This window comes from Accipiter gentilis, chromosome 10, assembly GCF_929443795.1.
Source record: "Accipiter gentilis chromosome 10, bAccGen1.1, whole genome shotgun sequence".
In the NCBI taxonomy this organism is placed as follows: Eukaryota; Metazoa; Chordata; class Aves; order Accipitriformes; family Accipitridae; genus Astur; species Astur gentilis.
In genome coordinates, this window is record NC_064889.1 from 28,656,738 (window position 1) to 28,669,108 (window position 12,371).

The 12,371-nt window shown below is 53.5% G+C and overlaps 1 protein-coding gene across 2 annotated transcripts; it reads left to right on the forward strand.

Moving 5' to 3' along the window:
• The first annotated feature begins 3,957 nt into the window (after window positions 1-3,957).
• On the forward strand, window positions 3,958-11,991 carry PIRT (phosphoinositide interacting regulator of transient receptor potential channels). Of its 2 annotated transcripts, none has more exons than XM_049812609.1 (3): window positions 3,958-4,044; window positions 4,542-4,756; window positions 10,725-11,991. In XM_049812609.1, the coding sequence occupies exons 2-3, from the start codon at window positions 4,754-4,756 to the stop codon at window positions 11,145-11,147; spliced, it is 426 nt and encodes a 141-aa protein (XP_049668566.1). In that variant the 5' UTR covers window positions 3,958-4,044; window positions 4,542-4,753; the 3' UTR covers window positions 11,148-11,991. The 2 variants fall into 2 exon arrangements, with proteins under 2 accessions (XP_049668566.1, XP_049668567.1); XM_049812610.1 differs by having other exon boundaries at window positions 3,967-4,040; window positions 4,636-4,756.
• The last annotated feature ends 380 nt before the right edge of the window (window positions 11,992-12,371 follow it).

Genomic DNA, 12,371 nt, shown 5'->3' on the forward strand with positions numbered 1-12,371 from the left:
TGAATGCTTGCAGCTGGTTGTCCTGTATCCTTGCAACCTCCCAGGGCTGTCTGTCCAGGGCTTGAGATCCCAGCTAAGAGCCCAGGGGAGCCTGAGCTCACTGAGAGCTCTGTGGCATTACCACAGCCAAAAGCAATGTGTATTTTTTCCCCCTCTTGCTGCAATGACATGCTGCTGCTTGGAAAAGACCTTCACCATCTATCTCCAGCACCACCTCCTTCTTAGTCCTGGGCATGGGTGGACATTGGGTGAAGAAGGAGCATGGACATGGGGCTGGACATTGGAGGAGGCACAAAGAGCTCCCCCCAGCATGGAGGACTGAACAGGATAGACACAGCAGGACCACCCTGGATGAGTCCCTCATCTTTAACAGCTGATGGAGAGGGGGGTCTCCTGCTCCCACACAAGACCACCTGGGCCACCTGGGAAACCACCAGTTCAACTGGAGAATGTGGAGCCTCACCAATCATGCAACCAGCATGGAAACAACTTGAGGAGAGATGGAAAAGGCAGAGACCACCCAGGAGGGACCTGCCTGGAGGGAGGACTGCCCGAAAGAGCAGACCTGGGACCCATCTTATTCACTATTTCAATTAATGCAGCTGTCCCACCTTTTAGGCAATTAATGCTACAGAGGCCAGAGGAGCCCAGCATCCATCCACCTTCATGAGAGAGACCATGTCAACCTGGGAAGGGACAGAGGAGGGCAGTGGGTGCTGGCGGGGCAGGGACACCTTCCATCCCCAAGACATACTGCCATGGTGGTGGACATGGCCTCTGTGAGGACATGAGAAGCAAACACAGGCAAGGTGCAGAGCACTGGTGAACAGCAGCACTAGCAGCAGAGCAAGGATGGTGAACTGGCCACCAGCACGCACCAGCTGGAAGATAATAGTCAAACCCTGAGCTGGATCAGCCTCCCCATCCAGCAAAGCTGAGCTGCCCTGCCAGGTTATGTCAGGAGCTTCATGGCATCCTGCCTGTGGCCATCTCCATGACCCAGGAGGCTCTGCTGGCTCTCTGATCTCCTTGTAACCCTGCTCTGTGGCTCCCCAGCTGCCCCAGTGCTGGGTTCCCTTCCCTGGGCACCTGCTGCCTATCCTACCTGACATCCTATCCCATCCCATCCCATCCCATCCTACCCTGTGCTTTATATCATTGTGCTGCTGAGCCAGCAAGCCCAGAGCAATGCATGTGACCATAGGCATCTCTGAAATGGCCCGAGCTGCTCATGGCTCTCCAGACATGACACTCATGACCAGAGTGGGTTATATTACCTTTATCACAGCCAGAAAAAAGGTTAATGGGCTGTGATGGTCTTTGTCAGCCCTTACCAGTGCACCTGCCCTAGGAAGCAAGTTTGGAGGGAGAGGTGAGAAGGAAGGGGACTGAGGTAGGACTTAGGCTTTCATTTGCTGTCACTGTGTAGGGTCGTGACCATATCTCACTGTCCAAAGGGTCTGGCAGGTGAATAAAATCCTTATTCACCTTTTGTGCCCGGCAGGGAGCTGGCAACCAGGCCATGGAGAGCAATGCAGGGCACACGGTTCCCCAGAGAGGGATGTGCCGGAGCTGACACAGCCCCACACGTCACCTCCACCACTGTGTCCAGACATCTTTGCAATCCAAATCACTGTCGGTTTTCCATCACCTGTGCTGCTGAGGTGCTTGGCGCTCCCTCTGCCCCTGCAGGGGACAGTGGTATAGCCCCCCCCCAGGCCCCCGCTCCAGCTGCAGGGATGCATCTCAGCAAGCACCACCGTGTGTGCACGTTTGCCGGTGGGGAGCCCTGGTGGGGGCTGCTCTGTCCCTGGAGAGCTCAGGGACGGCCAGTCCCTGCCTGTGCAGTGTCCCCAGGAAGACCCCAGCGCTGCTGGCAGCAGCGTGGCCCCCACCCCACGGCCCCGCGAGGTGGCAGCAAGAGTCCACGGAGGAAGCAGGGAGGCTGCGAGCTGCTCTGCCTGGCTCCGAAGAGGAGCCAGCATCCCGGCAAGCTGAGGCTGGCCTGGGAAGGAGAGGGTTGAGAGCCGGCTGGGGTGGGGAATGCACCCACAGCACCTGCATGAGGGACAGCCTGGGAGGGATTCTCCATTCATTCAGCCCATCCAGACCACGGGTGACCCCATGGGGCAGACTCCAGCACACGGGACATACCCCAGCCCCGGAGGAATGTACCTCAGCCCTGGAAGGGCAGGAGCCATCCCTAAGTAAATGTTCGGCCCCTGGTGCTTTGTTCAGGTTACTTTGGCATAAATGGGGCTCCATGTTCAAAAGGCATTCCTGCCTGTGACCATGCCCAGGGCCTATGACCTGGTCCCTGCCTGCTCTCTGCCACCACGGCTTGGTCCTTGGGGCAGGTAGGAGGTGCCAGGGGTGCTGCAAGGAGCACAGGGCAAGTTGCAGGGGAGGGGGGGGGGTGGTCTGAAATAAACAGGGCCATGTGAAGGAGTACCTGGCTGAAGCACAGGGCTGGAGGTTCCCCAGCAGGGCAGAAGCAGCTCAGTTCAGCCTGGAGACAGTGCAGAATCAGGACTCGAAATGCATCCTGCTGCAGGTGCTGAAAAGAAGCCTGCCCACCTCTATTTTTATATTTTTTTTACCCCCAACTGCTCCTTTAGGCCAAATAATTTACCCCCTTGGACCTGCACTAGGGAACCCAAATCCACTCAACTCTCCCAATTCTAGAGAATCTTTTAATCTCTTCAGGTGAACACTCCTGAACACTCCCAAAACCCCTGGCTCCTTTGGCCGCTGATGGCCAGATCAATGGGCAAGGGAGCTCACCCCTTTACCCCAGGGCTTGGCTGTTGTGCTCAGCTAACTCATCCACCTCCCATCAAGAGGTGAGGACAGACCACAGACTAGGATGCTGAGCTCATCCCACCTCCGCCCCTCTCTGTGTCTCTGCCCCTGGTCCAGCCTGTGAGCCAGCTGCCCCAGCTGCCGCTTACTGAAGAGCTCCATAACCTGTCCTATGTCCACCTACAAATGGCCAGAGATCTACACAGAGCTGAGTTGAAGGACCTCATCTTGACAAACAGCTTCTGGTCTTCCTGCCTGAGCTCCCTGCACCTGGATGACCTGGTTTCTCCCCACCCTGACCCACAAGTTCCTCTGGACCCTCCTCCTCCCCTTCCAGCCCCATGTGCTGCCCTCAGATGCTCTGCTCCCAGCCCACCACCCTTGTGGTCCATGCCCACCCCTATCAGAGTTCCACAACTTCTTGCCCATCCCACCCCATCCCACCTCCTGGCCAGGTCTGTGGTGCAGCTTAGGTACTGTTAGTTACTGCACCAAACCAACAAAGAGCCCTCGGGGATGCAGGCAGCCCCACCAATGCTGGAACCTGGCCCTGGGCGCCAGTAATGTCTGTGTCAGTCTGGATCCCTTCCCTGCAGCAAGTGGATTCACACTAATATAAGAGGGTATTGAAGTTTGGCTCTGGGTTCGTGAAAGGAGGTAGTGTGCCAGAACTACCTCCCTCTTCCATTCCCCTCCTTGTAATGGACTCAGGATGTTAATTAATAGCTAATTGCTGATATCTTGCATCCCCCTAATGTCTCACCGAGGAGCCTCAAAGCACTTTGCAGACACTGGCTACGATCCCCTGCTTTGAGAGTGCAGAAATTGCGGTCCAGAGATGTTTCAGGAACTTGCTGATGATTCAAGTCTGGATCAGCAACAGCTCCCAGTCCTGGATCCCTGCTCCAAGCACCGACCCACCCTGCCTCTCCTGCCATGCCGCTGGACTGCTTCCCAAACTGCGGCCTTTTATAAAACCCTCCCAGGCAAGCTGCCTAGAAGTCAGCTTTGCAGGGGCCCGAGGCAGGGAAACAAAGAGTTAAACGATATACTGATAGGCTGGTGAGATCATCAGAGCTGGGATGCACTCCATTGTTTATTAGACTCAACAGAGCCCAGCAGACAACATCCAGAGGGATGTGGGGCTTGGGATGAGCCTGGCTTAGGAGAGCGGGACCTTCTGCTGGAGCCTGTCCCACTGCGGGTGGGGTGGGCAGCCATCCCTCACCACTCACCACGTAAGTAGGATGGATTTCCATGGGTTTGGCTCTGGGGGTGATGGAAAGGGAGATGGGATGCAGCATGGCAAGGCTGGGGGTCATCCTCTTGCTGGGCCCCAAAGGGGACTTGCAGATGTTCTTTGCTCAGCAAGACCCTGAGCGTGTTGCTGGGACCATCTAAACTCTGGGCGATGCTGGAAATTTGATCCCAAAGGATGCAGGCAGCTGGGCCCAACCCGGCTCTACTACACCAGCAAATGGGCACTGGCTCCATCTCAATTTACACTGAGATCTGGTGGCACTTGTAGGCAATGTGAAATCCCCTGACACATTGCCTTATTTCTCCACCCCTGGTCTCAGAGCAGAGCTAGCCTGTCTGCAGGGATGGCTGCCCATGTAGCCACTGCCAGCCCCCTCCTCATTCTGAGGTGAGCAGGGGCAAGGGGACAGGAGGAGAGAGGATGGAGCGTCAGCACTCATGCCTGGCACCGACACAACTCTCCCTGTCTTCTTCCAGAGCAGAGCCCACAGCCCAGCAGGATCCAGCCCTCTTGGGGCTGACACACAGCAACAGAAAGCCAGATGCTTTGAGCCGCTCCTTTTGTGCCTGCAGGAGCCGGTGGCTGGGTTCCTCCACGGCGTGCTCAGGGGATGTTTAGTGCAACCGGCCGCCTCACCTCCCGCAGCGAGCCACTACACGCCGGCGACAGCCGTGACGACAGAAGCACAGCATGGTGAGTGAGCTCTCAGCACTCGGTCCCTCCCAGGGGGATTCCCTGCCCCTACACCCGCACAAGGAACAGGGTGCTGTCTCCCATCAGCACCTCCCCATGTGCAAGTCCCCTGAGGCAGGCATGCAGCTGCGGGGCTGCTCTTTGCAGGACAGCTTTGGCAGGGCAGGTCCCCCACCTCCACCAGAAAGCAGCCCCCCAGTCCTCAGCTTACTCGGTTTCTTGGGGATCTCAGGCACGCTGGCTCACTGAATATACATCTCACTCCTATTCATTTTGAACCTGACTGATAGCCACTCTTGATTAAATTTGGCAGCACTAAGCCTCTAACAAAAAGTTTCTGCAAAGTGCATGCATGCACATGTCCGTCAGTGCAGCAGCCTCCTTTTCCACCCATCCCACGGTCACCCATGAGTCCTCTAGAGCAGCTAACCCCTTCTCCTGGCAAATATGGACCCAAGACTGTCATCTGGGGGGGTCCTGTACTGAGGTTAAATATCAGGACCAATTAAAGAGTCAGACTGAGACACCCCAGAGCAGCAGGAAAAGCCTCAGTTTTTCTCCATTCCCCAAAATTACAGTTTCCTCCCAGCTGAGACCCACCAGTGAGGACTTTGCTGCCCACCTATTGGGGTGGCAGGCAGGACACATCTTCTGGCTGAAGGACAAACAAACACTTTGTGTCTTACCCCCAAGGCTTTGCAGAGCACCTGATGCTGCCGTTTGCCAGGGGACCACTGCCAAGCCATCTGGAGGCCACTGGAAACCCCAGAGAGCCACGGCACAGTTGGGAGGGTCTGGGGGTCCCTCTCTGTGGAACAGCTTGTGGCTTTGGTGGGCAAGTATCTAGATCTTAGATGGCCAGATTGAGATCACGTGGGGGAAGCGTGTGCACATCTGTGTTCAGGTGACTTCCACCCAACTGCTCCATAGCACTGGAGCTGCCATTCACCCAAATGCAGCAGTGGTACTGGTACCAGGCAGACCAGAGATCACTTGCTTTGTCTGCTTAGGGACAGCTTGCAGGGTTTGAGCCCTCATGAAAAGCCTCGCCAGGCCTGGCACTTGATCCAGGCTGGTCTTTTTGCTTCTCCCCAGCATAAATCAGGGCAAGCCACATCCATAGAGTGCAGAGCTTGCTTTGTTTTTTCCTCAAAACTTTCTTTTCCATGATGGTTGATTCCCAGAGGGATGTGGAGCTAGAGGTGAACCTGGCTTAGGAGAGAAGGAGCTTCTGCTGCTGCCTGTCCCACCCTGGTGGGGTGGGGAACTTTCTTCAGGAAAGTGGTTTGACAGCAGAGAAGGCGGCAAAATATATCCATAAACTTGGCCTGGATTTCCAGCAACATTTGGTGGTTGGTTTGCAAAATCCTTAACATTTCCCGCAGTGATTTGTGTGGTAAAACACAGGACAGAGACCCCAAGTGCTGCAGCCCCTCCGCACCACCCTGCGAACGGCAGCACCCCCACCGACACCCTGGGCTCTGCGCCTGGGGCTGCTCCACGCTCACCCACACCATCGGTGCTCCCATGGAATGGCACCCACTTAGTCCTAGGGCAAATACCAGCTCCACTTCAGGATACTGAGAGGGGTCTTCATGAGGAAAAGCCAAATGGAGATAGACACCAATCTCTGAGGTGAGACTTTGAGCTGGGGAAGCTCCAGTGTCCCCGCCATGCAAAGTGGGAAGAAATGGCAGAAACTGCTTGCAGTGAGGACTTACGAGGAGCACGTAAGAAGCTTCTGAAGAATCAGAGCTGTGTCCCCAAGTAAGAAGGAGATGGCCAGGTTGAGGACTGGATTGGGAGAGTGAATCCAGCTATTGCATGGCCAGAGGACATAGACCTGTGCATAGGAGCAGAGCCTTCAGTTCGGGCTCTTGCCCTACTTCTAGCACAGCTCTGGCCACGTCTGAAGATTGTTTGCAGCATCCCAGGTCCTGGGATGGGATGCCAGTCCTGAGAGCTGCTGCTGCTGGGGGCTGGCAGGTGAGGAACACCATCTGCAGCCAGGATGGGCTGAGGGACCGAGGGTAGAGCCCTTGGGTGCTCTGCCCAGTCCAAAGATTTCCCCTCAGCACCACCATGTAATGTCCCCAAGGTCCAGGAGGTATCCAAGTGTGTGCTGTGCTGCTTTGGCACTGGGGTCCCCAGCAACAGCAGCAAGGGGGCCCCAGTGGATCTCCCAGCTCAGAAATCAAACATCACCACACAAAACACTGGAAGAGCAAAGGGAGGAGAAATAGAATCACATGAGGCTTTTCCTTATGGAGGGGGGAAAGAAAGACCCCAGTGTTAGATCCACCACCAACAGCTGCCCAAGATTTCAGAGGCAGCACAGCACCAGACATGAAATCCGAGATGTGCTCTAGAGGCATTTTCAAGCCAGCAAACAGTCATCTGCTGATGCTCTGCTTACAACAATAATGATTTTAAAAAATTGGGAGAAATCTGATAGCATTATCCTGCCAGGCTGCTCAGTACAACCACCCCATCTTCAAATATGAGCATCTGTGATGAATTAAGGATGGAGCATGGGCAGAGCAGGAGCTGAAATCACATTAGCTCTCCCAAGAACTGCAGATACACGCAGTGCTCGCAAACAAGCTCCTGGCCATTTGCAGGGAGTGAAATCCTTCACTAGCTAGCAGTGGGAAAAGTGTGACCAAAAAAGCATGCTCTGCCGGGAAGTGCCAGAAAAGCAATCAGTGTGTGGGAATTGTGGTGAGAGTAGTGGTTATGCCAGAAAATAAATGGGGGGCGGCGGGGGGGGGGGAATCCACTCTAGTGTAAATGCAAACCTGAAAGGAAGACAATGCTTTCTGCAGGAGCCTGACATTAATGCTCTGCAAAATGAAGAGGATGGTGCTTCACAGAGCTCAGAGTACTCCCAGATGCAGAGGCAGGGCGGCAGCACAAGCAAGCAGGCAAGCAGGGAGTGGGGTGCCTGAAAGATGGGCAGGACAGACTGCATTAGACTACTGAGATACGAGATCTGGGCATCATTCCAGAGAAGAAAGCAAATTTCCAACCACAAAGCCAAATTAAAATTATACAGTGGCTTGATCATAAAACCTCTCCACAATGGATGTTACAAGAAAAAAACAAGAAATGCCATGGCTGCCTAGGATGAAATTTCAGGAAGAGCCTTGCAAAAGATTTGAGCTAGAAGAGGGGGATCACAACCCAGCAACACTACGAGCAAGGCAGCTGGTGGACAGGCTGCAAGCACCAGCCAGGCAGGAAGTTATCCAGGGTCTGGACACATCTCTGCAAAAGTGCAGCTGGTGGGTTTTTTTGGAGGACTGGGCTGAAACCTAGGCAGGTTGTATAGGTGGAAGCAGAGCAAAGGTTTTTGCCCATGCAGAGCCAGCCTCACTGTCTCCTCAGAGAACTGAACATTGCTGTCAGTATTTGTTTTTTGTCTCAGGAGCCTGTGGCTGCCTGGAGCTACAACTTACAGGAGCGGCGAGGTGCACTGCATCACAGAAGCTGACAGCAGAGGAAGTACCTGATCACCTGCGTATCTAACATGGCTGTAGCCATCAAAATAACATCTCATGGCAGCCCATGCCTCTCCAAAGCCAAGAGGTCAGCATGCACTGCTGCAATCAGTCCAGCTTGCGGAGATAGGATTACCAGCTCAAAAGGAAGAGAAAGAGAAACCAGAGCTTGCTACTATGACCAACCTTACCTGCCTTGCCAAGTGCTTGATCATCCCTGATCAAGTACTGTAGAAGATATATCAGGATTGCAGAAATGTGTCCTGTCCTCTGGCCCTGTCTTTCCTGGTTCAACAGAGAGGCGTGAAAGCTGAAAGAGAGACTCAAATTGTGTCCATTGCTTTTGGCTTTCATTTTTTGCTTGTTGGTCCAAGTTCGACAAACCTGAGACATGACAAAATATGTCGATACCACCAGATCTGTATTTCTACAACAGTGTCTGCGTTGGGGGGACTAAACTGAAAAATTGCATCTGTCTCTCTTCAGAATAAACCGCAAACCTTGTCAGGGGACAAAGGTGAAAGAATAAGGGAGGTGCTGACTGGCACCCAGCCATCAGCATCCCTAGATGGGCACTAGGCCCAGTATGGCCCAAATACGGGCAGGTTTCCTTTAGACAGTGCCTCTGGAGCTATGCCAGCTTTGCAGCCTCTGTGCTGCTGCACGTACATGGTACATGGTCTCACATTGATCAGCAGCAACAGGAAAAGAGCTGGAGCCACTGGGCTTCATGCTCATCTCATCTACACCTCGTTGCTGCCCGCTGCAGCCACAGACCTTCCCATGGCACACTCAGGGTGCAAATCCAGCCCGGTATCACCCATGACGTGCACCTCCTGGTAAGCCATCCCATGGGCCAGCAGTAGGTCTGGGTGCAGGCAGGGCTGAACTGAGCAAACATGCAGCCTGTGGTGCCATGTGTGCCAAATGAGGGCCAAAGCAGGGTTTTAAATTAACTGCTCTGGACCAAAGCCCGCTTAGGCTCAAAGCTCTCATGGTGCTTAGGAAGACCTGTGCTCGACAGTGGAGCGGACACAGAGCCCTGGTGGCACTGCCCATCCATCTGAGCACCACTGGGGTCTTGTGCCCAGGCCAGGGTGGATGTGGTTTGAGCTTGACTGCTGTCCTGCATGGGGGAGACCTAAGCAACAGCTTTGAGCCTGGCAGCAACCATCAGTGGCTCTACTTTGTGGTGTTGGCAGAAGGGCAAGGCGGGGTCCTGGGCCTCTCTAGGCTGGCACCGCTGTTGTACTCCTACTGCAGAGCATTCCCATGCCTTGAGGGTGGGGACAGACTGAAGGACCAGCAGAGGACAGGTCAGTCCCAGCCCTCCTGGCACCACTGAGCCCCTGGGAGAAAACCTGGCAGCTCAGGCAGGAGTTTGCTTTGAAAAAATATCTGTTTCCTGGGGGTGAAGCATCCATGTCCCTGGCCTCTCCCACCCTCCTCAGCCCTGGTACCTGCACCAGTTCATCTCTGCTGGGCTTCCCACGAGGAGGGCAGACCGTGCATCAGGAGCACTCCCTGATCCAGGCTTCTGCTCTTGTCTCCTCAGCAGAGCCCTGAGGAAATAGTGGTTAACATAATGCTTGGCCCTTCCCATTTACCATAATGGTTTCTCCGTGCTAAAGGCACTTTGTTTCTGGGAAAATGTATTTCCACCTTGAGTTGGTGAAAAAATAATGTGCCAAAAAGCCACACAGCTGACCCAGCCATCACAAAGTAGAACATTTCAGTGTGCTTCTGCTGAGGAGCTCAAGAGCCCTTCGGCAGCAGCCTACCCCAGCTTACAGATGGAGAAATATTTCCTGTGTGAGAAGTATTTCCCCATCTCCTATCTGTGCATTTAGATAGCAAACGAGAAGCTCCTGTACTGCAGCTGCTACAAGGGTGACACATCTGGGCTGGATGTGGCAGTGGGGAACATATGGCCTCAGGGGCTTGAAGGAAGCGCTCAGCCCATGCGAGGGTGCTTTCTGCTCTCCTACTGAGCAAACCTGACACGGCACACCTGTGCCTCACTTTCCCCACCTGCAAGAGGGAGACATGGCCATGCCACAAGGTGCTGAGGTGTAATTTAGGATCTGGGAGGGAAAGAGGGTCCGAGGATACAGCCACCATCACCAGCCCTGCTTGCAGCACCCTCCTACTCCCCTGAAAGTAGCCAAGAGCCCTGGGAGGCTCAGGGTAGTGGGTTCTAATGGGCATCTAATATCCCACTATGAAACTCTGTCCATGGGTGGGCAGTGGGACTCCATAGACATCCTCAATCCAGCCTACCTGCAGGACCCCATTGCCTATTCCTACATTTCATTGCTCTCATAGGTGTGATGCTCTTCTCTCCCTGCAGTGACCCACAAAGTCTTCTCCACCTTCATTTGACTTGGCACTTAATGACCAAATGGGAAGCACCCAATCCATCCTCCATCACTAGCCCTGCTCTGCTCTTTCTCTTTTGTCCATCTCAGGTCTCCTCCTCAGAACCTGTCACCATGGAAATTCCTCCCAAGAGCCCTGATGGGAGTGAGAAGTCTCCTCAGTCCAAGGAGATGTTGGCCAGTAACACGGCCAGCACCCTCTGCATCAGCTCCCGGAGCGAGTCTGTCTGGACCAGTGCATCCAGAAGCAAGTGGGACATATACCACAAGCCCGTCATTGTTGTGTCTGTCGGAGCAGCCGTCTTCCTCTTTGGGATGGTCATCACCAGCCTGTCTTGCATCCAAACCAAGAACAAAAATGTTTACAAAATGTGTGGCCCGGCTTTCCTGTCCTTGGGACTGATGCTCCTCGTTTGTGGCCTTGTCTGGATCCCCATCATCCGGAAGAAGCAGAAGCAGAGACAGAAGTCACAGTTTCTGCAAAGCCTCAAGTCCTTCTTCTTTAACCGCTGAGGTCAGCCCAGGACTTTCCTGGGAAGGCTTCCCTCACCTCTACCCACCTGTGTTGGTTAGCCAAAAAAGAAACATGTTCTTGTACTCTCCTAGAAGATTGCATCCCAGTAAGTCTGTTCCCTACAGGTGAAATGCACTGTAGCAGTCTTCAGTGTGAAAACAAACTTTGTATTTCATCCAAGTAAGCCCAGAAAAAAAAGAGAGCAGGATTTTTCAGTTGAGCACAGCAAGGCAGGTCCGCGCTGTCTGCATCGCCCTCCTGTCCAATGAGCAATCCAATGTCACATATTGGGAAAAGCAAAGCTCCTAAGTAACCTGGCTCCACCCAGTAGCTTCTGCAAGATACATCAGCAGAGAAGAGCCAACCAACTACAGACTGTGAGTAAAGCCTGGTGTGAACACTGCTGACTGCAAACTGCAGTTCAGATGGAGAAACTGGGAGGCCAGAGATGGTTCATCCAGTGTTAGTGGAGAGAAGAAGGACAATGTAGTTCCAGACCACTTTCTATTAGAGGAGGCCACGAGAACAGGCAACATATATCACAAAAGCTTAGGAGGATCAGACATGATGACCATGGCCAGGACTTTCCTATCATTGATCTATTACAACAGCTGGCTGAGACATGGCCGCAAACTAGAGCTCACTCCTTGCTCAGTGTGTAATGTTCACAAGCTTTATTTATTGCTCCAAAGGATCAAGGCAAGGAGCAGCATTACAAGCACTTTTTGCTTCCTCTGTCAGAGGGTGTTTAATAAAGGCTATTCCTCCAGACCTACAGGGGCAAAGTTGCTTTGCAGCATCTGTCCATTTGCACTGATGTTGTCTGCCAGAGTCACCCATAAACCCTAACTGTCAGCCTATTCATGCAACCAGGATTGGACCACAGGCAAGAGAGACAAGTTCGTTGTCCCTACCACTCTATTTCTGCCTTTAATAAATGTGTGCCCTGAGGCAATTCACCAAGGAAAGCACGGATCCTTTCTGCATGGTTTTTTCTTTAATTTTATATTTTCAGGAGGCCTGGTTTACTTTAAAAGAAAAATTTGAAATGCAAATTATCAGTCTGAAGAACTGGTCTCAGTCTGGACAGCAAGATCTGGGTTGATATAAATAGGCCCATAATGTCCAGCTCCCAGTTCTGGGTTCAGGTGCTGATGAGAGTCTGTTTTTTCAGAAGCACTGATCCAGTCTGGATCCCACGGCAGCCCGTCATCAGTCCGGTG